The sequence below is a fragment of the Electrophorus electricus genome, chromosome 5 (genome assembly GCF_013358815.1).
Source record: "Electrophorus electricus isolate fEleEle1 chromosome 5, fEleEle1.pri, whole genome shotgun sequence".
Taxonomy (NCBI): domain Eukaryota; kingdom Metazoa; phylum Chordata; class Actinopteri; order Gymnotiformes; family Gymnotidae; genus Electrophorus; species Electrophorus electricus.
In genome coordinates this window covers 22,775,553-22,788,052 of record NC_049539.1, presented here as the reverse complement: position 1 = coordinate 22,788,052, position 12,500 = coordinate 22,775,553, and the positions used below count along the sequence as shown (strand labels likewise).

Here is a 12,500-nt window from a genome sequence, read left to right as displayed (position 1 = left end):
GTCCAAACATACCTGAACAGAGGAGGTAAACGTCATCTCCCTGGAGCCAGACTCTCTCCTGCTCAGTGGTCAGCTCTGGCGTTTGTGTTGCTGAACTCAGAAGAGGAGCTCGATGAGTTTGACCTGAGGAAATATGACCCATCAGAGGAATATCTACTGAGACTGCTGCCAGTGGTCAAAGCATCCAGAAAAGCCATGTGAGTATTTTCATTTAGAGAGGAACAGTGGATGTAGCAATGGATGTTCTTGACTCATAAGATCTTCTGTGAAAAATGAAAAGGAGAGTGATAGAGAACATTAGAGAGAGAGAGAGAGAGAGAAGGATGGAGAGATCCTACATTAAAGCACAAGTAGGTGATTGAAGGCTCCAACACCAGGTGCTTAAGTTAAACCATAAAGTTTCCTATAAAGTTGTAGAACACTGGAATGTATTAACACTGTCTAGTGATTCATTAGTCTAAATGTATTAATGATGGATAAATGATATTTGATATCATGGATAGTTGTGTGTCTGTGTGTTGAGAATGGTCCTACATTTAAAACAGTGGCCAACAGTTTCACACTCTTTGTGAAACAGCCAGAGAAAATGTGCTGCAGTGTAACATAAAGAAGTGGTCAAGTATGAACTATCAGTGTGTATACACGCGCACACACACACACACACACACACACACACACACACACACACACACACACACACACCCACACACATTTCACACTGATGGCAGTTTTCTAACTTTTTAGAGATATTCAATAGAACTGATGAGGGTGAGTGGACACTTTATAAAGATGTAGGTGTTAATATGACTCCATTTCAAACACTTTATAAAGGTGTGTGTTAATATAACTTCATCTGAAACACTTTATAAAGGCGTAGGTGTTAATATGACTTCATATGAAACATTTTCATTGTTTAAATATTTTGCCAAGGCATTTTGTCATAATCTATTAGCAAATAGTTGTTGTCAATGTACTTTGTGTCATGTTAAACATAATCCAATTCAGCTCTGTGTGATCAGTGTAACATGCAGTGACGTTCACAGCTCTGTGTGATCAGTGTAACATGCAGTGAGTCCCCCAGAAGCTAATGCTGTTACTACTGTCACTCGCCTAAAACTGTAGCAGGTTACTGATGCTGTTCATATATTGTGGGACCAACATCTGAGACCACTAGTGAAAATGATTGTTTTGCATTTCATACAATGTTTTCTTTATAACTCATATAATCAGCATAATTTGAGTGAACAGTTGAAATTATTTCATGAATTTCAAATGCATGTAAGGACAGTTGTGAAACTGACCATGTCAGTTCTTTTGTACAAAAAGTCAGATGTCCTTGAGCCGACATGCAAGCAGTGCAGGAGAAATGAGTCAAAGTTCTGATCTGACTGAAACAACATGTGAACCGTCCTCTTCTCCCCAGTATTTCACTGCCACACATACAGTTCATGGAGAACAAACTTTGTGAACTCCAGGGATACATTTCATGTCAACAGCAGACATGAGATCATTGCCTCAAACACTGACTGACTGATGGGAGCTGCCTCACACACTGACTGACTGATGGGATCTGCCTCACACACACCTGACTGACTGATGGGGTCTGCCTCACACACACCTGACTGTTCATTCTGCCATAATCAATACTGCAGTGTTTATTCCTCCATAATCAATACTGTGGTGTTTATTCCTCTACAAGCAGACACTGACCTGGAGCTGCAGCACTTGTATGACCCCATTATCAAACAGTAAACCAGGTGTGTGGAGTCTGTGTTCACTGTGCTTGGGGTCTTTAATAAAGCAAACTTGAAGACAGTTCGGGAGAACTTCCAGCACATAATCTGCATCATGAGACAGAGCTACACATTAGGTCACTGTTAATCTCCCTTATGAGAACCTCCACACCCCATTCAGCAAATCAGATCAGTGCTCCGTTCTTCTCCTCACCACCTATGGGCAGAGAATAAAACAGAAAGCCCCAGTTAGTAAGACAATCTACTGCTGGTTGGAACAAATGGATACTATACAGGACTGTTCACACAGCATGGGGCATGTTCCACGATGACCTACTGTCACAGTTTCCTCCTCCTGGTGTCACAGCTCCCACACTGATGCCTTCACATGCTTGTTTTGGTTTCATTCCCCTTGTCTGTAATCCTGCCTGTAATTATGTTCATCTGTGTCTGGTTAGTCTTCATCAGTCTCGGTTATTTAAGCCCTGTGTTCTGTTTTCCAGGCTGTTTGTTTGGTTTTGTGTAGATTTGCTTTTGCTATCATAGTTGCTGCCAATGTTCCTTACTGGTTAATTCCTGAGTCCTGCCTACTTCTGTGCAGTCAACATTTTGTTAATCAGCCTTTTGTCATTTTCTGTTATTTCATCATCTTGTATTTCATCATCCTCTGACTGACCTGCATTTACTCCTTTGCAGACTATCTGACTGTGGTCTCACTGAAAAGTCTTGCAAAGCTCTCACATCAGTTCTACAAACAGAAAACTCCTCACTGAGAGAGCTGGAGATGAATACTAATGACCTGCAGGATTCAGGAGTGGAGCAGCTCTGTGCTGGACTGAAGAGTTCACACTGTAAACTGGAGATTCTCAGGTTACTTTTTGTGACTATTTTTGAATGTAAAAAAGTAGTAAGGTGTGGTGACATTGTAGAGGAATATTTAAAAGGTCAGTGTCCTTTTAGAGGAAGATAAAGATACATGAAGACAGTTCAGTACCCGACACTATTAGAAACAGTTCAGTACCCGACACTCCTAAACACGTGTGTAGAGAGGGGGTGGGGCATAAGGTCCTCTTATAAGCAAGTGTGTAGTTAGAGAGGGGGCAGGGCATAAGGTCCTCATAAGCAGGTGTGTAATTAGAGAGCAGGTGAGTTTCTGTGACTATTTTTGAATGTAAATAAAGAGCCATTTTAAAACGCCAGTGTCCTTTAAAAATATTAACTACCTTATAGTACAGTATTATGAACCAGCAGTTTTAAGATCATTTTTGAATGGTTTGTACTTGTTCACTTTAACACTAGGTATCTGAGAATGTACACATAGCACAATCATCATTCAGGATTCAAATTGAAGTAGACACTTGGGACAAAACATCCGTTCACATCTAGGCTTATTTGTCCATCATTTAGGTTCCATTTGAGATCATATAATACAGAAGAAAATGTCAAAAAAAACATAAAACACCTTTGATTTTTATTTGGTGTATAATGTGTCTATTGATGCTGGAGATTGATTTTCACTCATACTCTGCATTTTCTGATTCACCAGGGTCTTGTGTAATAAATTGAACAGGTTTGAGCATATACATGAAATGACTAAGTAGCTACACAATGTTTTCCACTAGGTGTCCTAGACTTCTCCGGAGTGTCCAAAAACCTCTCCAAATACACACACAGTCATTTATCATTATACATCAAGTTTGGATGTTTCTTTTTTGCTAAAACATCACAATAAGTTAATTTATTAACTTCCACAACAATATTGGCTTCATAGCATCATTGGTGGTATCATTAGGGGCAAATACTTTACTAGCTACTACTACTATATTAGCTAATACTGTAAATGCTGGAGAAAATAATGTAAATTCTGTAATACTGTAAAGAAAAGTATAATTTCTCATTTATACTTACGATTTGTACGATTTCCAGCAGTGAATGGAAATATCCAGTGATTTGCTATGCAAACATCGCAGTGATTCCATGCTAGCAGCTAAACTAATCTATGCTAGCAATCAAGCTAGTCCATGCTAGCAGCACTCAAACAATTCCACATAAACTTCAGCTAAAATAAGCCTCTTCCTTTCCATGATGTCCAAACATATTGCCAAAATCATCAAATCATTCTTATGGTTTTGCCAAACAGCGCCAAACCGATGCACTATGCTATCTGCTAACAACACTGAAGCACTGACAGTACACAGTGCGCAGACCTTTAAGCATTAAAGGGATGACTAAATAAGGCAAGTGAGGGGTCTACGTTTTTGTCGAACCCTCCTCTATTTGATGAAATAGCTGCCAATCAAGCAGCTTGCCCTGGAAACTCTTGGAAATGCCTGGAAGTAAATGCTAGTCACCCTCCCTCCAGCTTCCCCTTTCACACATAGGTGTGAATTGATGTCACTCCAAGACAATGGTGCTGCAACGGCCAATAAAAATGAATATAAAATAGAAAAGGGGGACTTAACATCAGTAGCATGCTTTTTCAGTTAACCAAAGGCTTGCGTAGTTTGGGTTTGTTACAAAGGAACCGAACCAAAAGAAAAACTTTGTTTTTACGCAAAGAAGTGAGCACGGAATTAAAGAACTTTACTAACACTCTGTATACCATTTAAACATGTCATGCAGTTGTTTTGATGGTAATTGAATTTTCTATGACAAAATCTGAACTTATCTTATACTGGAAGAATGATTTAAAAGGCAACTTAAAAGAGCAGGCATGTTTTTGTGGAAATTTTACCTGAAAAACACGATGTCGTCAGTGTGCAATTTCTGGCGAACAGATGCATGTAGATGGCTGAAAATCGGTAAGCAGGTGCTTGAATTAGTCCTAAGAAATGGTATGTTGATAAATGTACTGTACTTTAAGAATATTCGATGTTATCAAGTAATTTATTTGAGTATGCCTGTTTGGGTCTGCCTGCTAGGGGCCGTTGGTGTGAATAGGGGTTATAGAGGTGTAGGTATTAATATGACTTCAACTGAAACGCTTTATAAAGGTGTAGGTGTTAATATGACTTAATTTGAAACATTTTCATTGTTTACATATTTTACCAAGGCATTTTGTCATAATCTATTAGTAAATAGTTGTCATTGTTACTTTGTTATGTTAAACCTAAATCCAATTCAGCTCTGTGTGATCAGTGTAACATGCAGTGACGTTCACAGCTCTGTGTGATCAGTGTAACATGCAATGAGTCCCCCAGAAGCTAATGCTGTTACTACTGTCACTCACCTAAAACTGTAGCAGGTTACTGCTGTTGTTCATATATTCTGGGACCAACATCTGAGACCACTAGTGAAAATGATTGTTTTGCATTTCATACAGTGTTTTTCTTTACAAATCATATAATCAGCATAATTTGAGTGAACAGTTGAAAGTCTTTTCATGAATTTGAGAATGTATCAGTATTTGGCTCTACACAAATGCATGTAAGGACAGTTGTGAAACTGACCATGTCAGTTCTTTTGTGCAAAAAGTCAGATGTCCTTGAGTCCTCACGCAAGCAGTGCAGGTGAGTCAAAGTTCTGATCCGACTGAAACAATATGTGAACCGTCCTCTTATCCCCAGTATTTCACTGCCACACATACAGTTCATGGAGAACAAACTTCATGAACTCCAGGGATACATTTCATTTCACACCTAACTGACTGATGGGGTCTGCCTCACACACACCTGACTGACTGATGGGGTCTGCTTCACAGACACCTGTTCCTTCCGCCGTAATCAATACTGCAGTGTTTATTCCTCCATAATCACCTCTGTGGTGTTTATTCCTCTACAAGCAGACACTGACCTGGAGCTGCAGCACTTGTATGACCCCATTATCAAACAGTAAACCAGGTGTGTTGAGTCTGTGTTCACTGTGCTTGGGGTCTTTAATAAAGCAAACCTGAAGACAGTTCAGGAAAACTTCCAGCACATAATCTGTATCATGAGACAGAGCAGTGCTCCATTCTTCTCCTCACCACCTATGGGCAGAGAATAAAACAGAAAGTCCCAGTTAGTAAGACAATCTACTGCTGGTTGGAACAAATGGATACTATACAGGACTGTTCACACAGCATGGGACATGTTCCATGATAACCTACTGTCACAGTTTCCTCCTCCTGGTGTCACAGCTCCCACATTGATGCCTTCCCATGCTTGTTTTGGTTTCATTCCCCTTGTCTGTAATCCTGCCTGTAGTTATGTTCATCTGTGTCTGGTTAGTCTTCATCAGTCTCGGTTATTTAAGCCCTGTGTTCTGTTTTCCAGGCTGTTTGTTTGGTTTTGCATATCATAGTTGCTGCCAATGTTCCTTACTGGTTAATTCCTGAGTCCTGCCTACTTCTGTGCAGTCGACGTTTTGTTAATCAGCCTTTTGTCATTTTCTGTTGATATTTCATCATCTTGTATTTCATCATCCTCTGACTGACCTGCATTTACTCCTTTGCAGACTATCTGATTGTGGTCTCACTGAAGAGTCTTGCAAATCTCTCACATCAGTTCTACAAACAGAAAACTCCTCACTGAGAGAGCTGGAGATGAATACTAATGACCTGCAGGATTCAGGCATGGAGCAGCTCTGTGCTGGACTGAAGAGTTCACACTGTAAACTGGAGATTCTCAGGTGAGTTTCTATGACTATTTTTGAATGTAAAAAGGTAGTAAGGTGTGGTGATATTGTAGAGGAATATTTAAAAGGTCACTGTTCTTTTAGAGGAAGATGAATATGCATGAAGACAGTTCAGTACCCGACACTATTAGAAGCAGTTCAGTACCCGACACTGTTAAACACATGTGTAGAGAGGGGGTGGGGCATAATGTCCTCTTATAAGCAGGTGTGTAGTTAGAGAGGGGGTGGGGCATAAGGTCCTCATAAGCAGGTGTGTAATTAGAGAGCAGGTGAGTTTCTGTGACTATTTTTGAATGTAAATAAAGAGCCATTTTAAAAGGTCAGTGTCCTTTAAAAAAATAACTACATTATAGTACAGTATTATGCACCAGCAGTTCTAAGATCATTTTTGAACGATTTGTACCTGTTCCCTTTAACACTAGGTATCTGAAAATGTACACATAGCACAATCATCATTCAGGATTCAAATGTTCACTGGTCCCATTTGTCCCACCACAGACTGTCTGGTTGTTTGGTCACAGAGGAAGGTTGTTCTTCTCTGGCTTCAGCTCTTAGTTCAAACCCCTCCTACCTGAAGGAACTGGATATGACCTACAACCACCCAGGAGAGTCAGGAGTGAAGCTGCTCTCTGTTAGACTGGAGGATCCCCACTGCAGACTGGAGACACTCAGGTATGGAACTTTATCGTGTGTGCATGCGTTATGTGTGTCTCTATGTGCACGTGTGTGTGTGTGTGTGTGTGTGTGTGTGTGTGTGTGTGTGTGTGTGTGTGTGTGTGTGTGTGAACAACTGAACTGGTGAAGGCCATAATCATCTGTTCCTTATGTATTTTTGATTGGTCTCATTATTAATAATTAATCCTGTTTGTAGACTCTGCTGTGCAGTAATATATTTGCATTGTCTTTGTTGTCTACTGTTTGGGTTTAGAGTGAGTTGGAGAATCAGTGTTGTAGTAAACTGTATTACTGTGTGTTGTTGTGAGAGTGTTTTAGTAAATTGTACTGCTGTGTGCTGTTATTGTGAGTGTGTTATAGTAAATTCTTCTACAGTGGTGTCTTATGGTGAATGTGTTATATTGAACTGTACTGTAGTGTATTATGGTGAGTATATTATATTGAACTGTACTGTAGAGCGTTATGGCGAGTGTGTTATTTTGAACTGTACTGTAGAGCGTTATGGTGAGTGTGTTATTTTGAACTGTACTGTAGAGCATTATGGCGAGTGTGTTATTTTGAACTGTACTGTAGTGTGTTATGGTAAGTGTGTCAGTGTTAGCGGGTGGAGCTGTGTAGGCCAGAGGGCGGAGCTACCGTCCTCCTGTCTGATTGGTTGGCTCCTGCTCCCCATCATGATTGACAGGTGTGATTATGGGGAGGAGTCTGGACTCTTTAAAACAGAGAGAGAAACCTGCTGGACCGCATGGTGAGGCCTTTGTGTTGTGTGAGCTCACCCATTTGATGGAGTGACTTTTCATTTCACCTGTGCTTCTGTGTGTGAGTGAGTGAGAGAGCAAGTGTGTGTGAGTGGTGGAGAAAGGGAGAGAATGAGAAAACAGAAAAAAATGAAGCAATGATTTAACCCTTGTGTGGTGTTTGGATCTGTGTTTTCAATGTTTACCAAAAGAAAAATGTTGCAGTTGATTATTATTTCAACCTCAGATTTCATGGCTTTGGGTCATTTCCTGTGAAGAACATGTATCATAACACATTTTTAATGACTTCACCCTGTACACCCCCCTACACAGTTATATTACACAGGTGGTTTTCAGGTCCACTGGACCCACAGGTAATAAAAGTGACCTCCTACATGACCTACTGTTTGTGTTTGTGGGGTGTGTGTGTGTGTGTGTGTGTGTGTGTGTGCGCGCATATGTGTTCATGCACAAGGTCCTACTATTCACAGTCAAGATTGCAACATTGTTATATTTCAAGCTGTCTGATCCTACATTTATGCACATTTTACCCTCCATCTTGTGGGAATCATTCTTTATTTTCACACTCCTCAAAATTGGGGGCAGACTACAACCAATAAATATCTGCATATATGGCTATGCACAGCAGTTGATCAAGATGGCAAAAAGCTTCTCTGCTCAGAAGGCCTTAGAAATTATTTTTGAACAGTGAGAACATTGGGAAAATAATGAAGAGAAAATTTTCTGAATTTTGAAGATAACATTTCTGTCAATCCAGAGTCTGACAATGAGTCTGAAGAGGATAAAACTGAACTTGAACCTCCATCAAAATGAAGAAGTCAACAACCAGCCTCAGAAACCCCTCACCAGCCAGCCACAGGACCAGCCCATCAGCAGCCCCCTGCAGGACCAGCCCAACAGCAGTTAGGACATTATCAGCTAGCATGTGGAGAAATATGGATGTCAAAAAATGGTAAAATTGAATGGTCTCCTGGCCAAAGAAAGAGCTACCCCGCAGGTCTGCCAATGTGATAAAGATGCGACCAGGGCCAACATGGATGGCAGTTACTCACATCCAGGACATAGAGTCTTCTTTTGAACTTTTCATCCCGGATGACATCAAGAAAATTATTCTGGATTGCACCAATTTACAGGGAAGGCGTGCTTTTCGAGAGGGTTGGAAGGACATGGACCAAACCCATTTACGTGCATACCTTGGGCTTCTTATCCTTGCTGGAGTTTTCTGATCCAAAGGGGAATCCACAGAATCCCTGTGGGATGCAGAAACTGGCAGAGACCTGTTCTGTGCCACAATGTCTCTAGAAAACTTTTAAATAATTTCCAGGATTATCTGCTTTGATAACTGAGATGACAGACCTAGCTCGGTGGCAGAGAGACAAGCTAGCTGCCATCAGAACAGTATGGGACAAGTGGGTGCACTGCCTGCCCCTGTTTTACAACCCTGGCCCTAATGTCACTGTTGATGAGCAGCTGGTGCCATTTAGGGGCCACTGCCCCTTCAGGCAATACATACCATCTAAACCCGCAAAATACGGAATCAAGATCTGGGCTGCCTGTGGTGCTGTGTCATCATATGCATGGAACAATACACATGCATCAAGTGCAGGAAATACATATGCAACTCAGAGAAAAGCTCTGCGCAACATGTGTTTTATAGGATGGCATGAATAGAGTATATGTTCAATGGGGCTGAAGTTTTTTTAGACTGACACAAATGTGTTCAATTTCTTAACATTGTCTCATGTGGATTAGGTCTAAATAAACATGTTTTTCCACCCATATGCTGAAATTGAATTTTCCTTTTTTCACATTTTATTTACGTTATCACATAATCGGATTGTGTGTATGTATATGTGTGTGTGTATGAGAGAGAGAAAACACTATTATCCGTGTGTGTGTGTGTGTTTAGGTATGTGAGTTTGTGTGTGTGTGAGACAGAACTTGTCTGCATGTGTGTGAGAGAAAGAGGACTATTATCTGTGTTTTTTGTGTGTGAGAGCGAGAAAGAAAGAGACAGAACTATTATCTGTGTGTGTGTGTGTGAGAGAGAGAGAGAGACAGAAATATTATCTGTGTGTGTGTGTGTGTGTGTGTGTGTGTGTGTGTGTGAGAGAGAGACAGAAATATTATCTGTGTTTGGTTGTGTGAGAGAGAGACAGAACTACTATCTCTGTGTGTGGGTGAGAGAGAGAGAGAGAGAGAGAGAGAGAGAGAGAGAGAGAGAGAAAGAGAGAGAGAAATATTATCGATGTGTGTGCGACAGAGACAGACAAAACTATTAAGCGTGTGTGTGTGTTTCTTTAGGGTGGAGCATGCAGGGAAGATCAGAACCAAACCAGGTCTAAGAAAATGTAAGAAGCAAATGTTATGTACACACACACACACACACACACACACACACACACACACACACACACACACACACACACACACACACACACACACACACACACACACACACACACACACAAAGTATGTGTGCCCTCTAATGTCTCTTCTTGTGTGCAGATGCATGTGATCTTACACTGGACCCAAACACAGCACACACACGTCTGTCTCTGTCTGAGGGGAACAGAAAGGTGAAGTTTGTGGAGGAGCAGCAGTCGTATCCTGATCATCCAGAGCGATTTGATGTCTTGTATCAGGCTCTGTGTAGAGAGAGTCTGACTGGACGCTGTTACTGGGAGGTTGAGAGGAGTGGGTGGGGGGGAGGGGCAGTTATATCAGTGACATATAAAGGAATCAGCAGGAAAGGAGACAGTAGTGACTGTAGGTTTGGATGTAATCTAAAGTCCTGGAGTCTGTGCTGCTATAATAACAGACACTCTGTCAGTCACAATAATAACTACACTGCCATCTCTGCCCCCTCCAGCTCTAACAGAGTAGGAGTGTATCTGGACTGGGCTGCAGGCACTCTGTCCTTCTACAGCGTCTCTCACACACACACACTCACACACTTACACACACTCCACTCCACATTCACTGAGCCCCTCTATGCAGGGTTTGGGCTTTGGTATCCTGACTGCTCAGTGTGTGTGTGTGAGCTAGAATAGCCTCCTGTGTCCTGGAGAACACCTGAGTCTGCAGGGAAACACACACAGACACAGACACACACAGACACACACAGACACACACAGACACTCAGGGATTGTTTGATCAGCCTTTACTGATGTGATTTAATGATGGTGAACATAGAAATAATTTTATTTAGTGAGAACCTGCAGGGGAAGAGACATTTACTGTAAGTATGTGAGATTAAATATTGTTCTTATAATATGTTACTAGAGTTTAAGTTTAGTGTTTATCTGGCCAGGAGAGTTTGTATATTGTAACTAAGTGGGTAAAACAAAAGTAGATTAAGAGAAAAATGAACTTACCTGTGATTATTTTTGTGGAGAGTCTTCTATGTTGATTTGGAGGGAAAAGAAACCATATCCTGGGTTGAAGGGGACTTTTATGGGGAATTGTGCTGCCCAAACACAGGAAGTTATGTCACATAATTTCCTGATTTTCCCTGTATAAGTTTCTAAGGGAAAATTCAGTAGAGTGGTGTTTTGAAATTGATTGATGTTGGAGAATTTATGATTGCTGAATTTTTTCTGCTTGACCTTGTAAATGCTAAATTCTACTTTTTTGAATATTTGTCTTTGTTTTTGATTTGATGTGGTTTTTCTTTTGCACTGGAGCACTGGGAGCCAATAAACACCTTTCAATAAACATCTCTCTCTCTTTCACACACACATTACACATCTTTCTCTTTCTTTCACACACACACACACACACACACACACACACACACACACACACACACACTCTACACCTCTCTCTCACACACACTCTACACATCTGTCTCTTTCTCTCTCTCTCACACACACACACACACTACACCTCTCTATCTCTCTCACACACTCTACACATCTGTCTCTTTCTCTCTCTCTCACACACACACACACCACCTCTCTATCTCTCTCTCTCACACACACACACTACACATCTGTCTCTTTCTCACACACACACACCGCCTCACACACACACACACACTACACTTCTCTCTCTCACAGACACACACACACACACACAACACCTCTCTCTCTCTCTCTCTCTCTCACACACACACACACACACTCTACACATCTGTCTCTTTCTCACACACACACACACACAACACCTCTCTCTCTCTCTCTCTCTCTCTGTCTCTCTCTCTCTCTCTCTCTCTCTCTCTCTCTCTGAGTGATGCCATAATGAACATTACTAAGATTAATAATAGATTTAATAACAGAAACTTGCAACCAAAAACAGAACAAAGGACAGACAGAATAACAGGCTAACAAGGTGAGTAAGGGAACTGGGAAACAGAGAGCGAGATCTAACTACACATGGAGAACAAGTGAGATCTTAACTAGAAACAGAGAACAAACCAAAAAGAAGTGCACAAGAACAAATGTGAGTTAACCAGAAATATCATGAGTGTGAACAGACGAGAACTAACTAGAAACCATGAAAGACACTCTATGACAAAGACATTGACCGACAAACAAGATGCGTAGAGAAGGTTTTTTTATAGTACTATAATTAGGGATAAACGTAGAACAGCTGGAGACTAAGGGCAGGAGACAGGGAACCATAGAGAATGACGAAAACCTAGGTTGCCCGGGAAACGGGGAACTCTCCGGTCTGTGGATGTCTGTTGTGGAATTCCCTACATGTTCATATGAGTCCA

General features: G+C 41.1%; 1 protein-coding gene across 1 annotated transcript in view; it reads left to right on the top strand.

Annotated features, from left to right (window-relative positions):
- LOC118241364 (NACHT, LRR and PYD domains-containing protein 3-like) overlaps positions 1 to 12,500 on the top strand; it is a 520,672-nt gene that overhangs the window by 1,767 nt on the left and 506,405 nt on the right. The window contains exons 1-4 of the mRNA XM_035526158.1: positions 1 to 197; positions 2,430 to 2,603; positions 6,168 to 6,341; positions 6,846 to 7,019. The exon at positions 1 to 197 is cut by the window's left edge and continues 1,767 nt beyond it. Coding sequence (XP_035382051.1) covers positions 1 to 197; positions 2,430 to 2,603; positions 6,168 to 6,341; positions 6,846 to 7,019 — 719 coding nt within the window. The remainder of the gene's footprint in view (positions 198 to 2,429; positions 2,604 to 6,167; positions 6,342 to 6,845; positions 7,020 to 12,500) is intronic.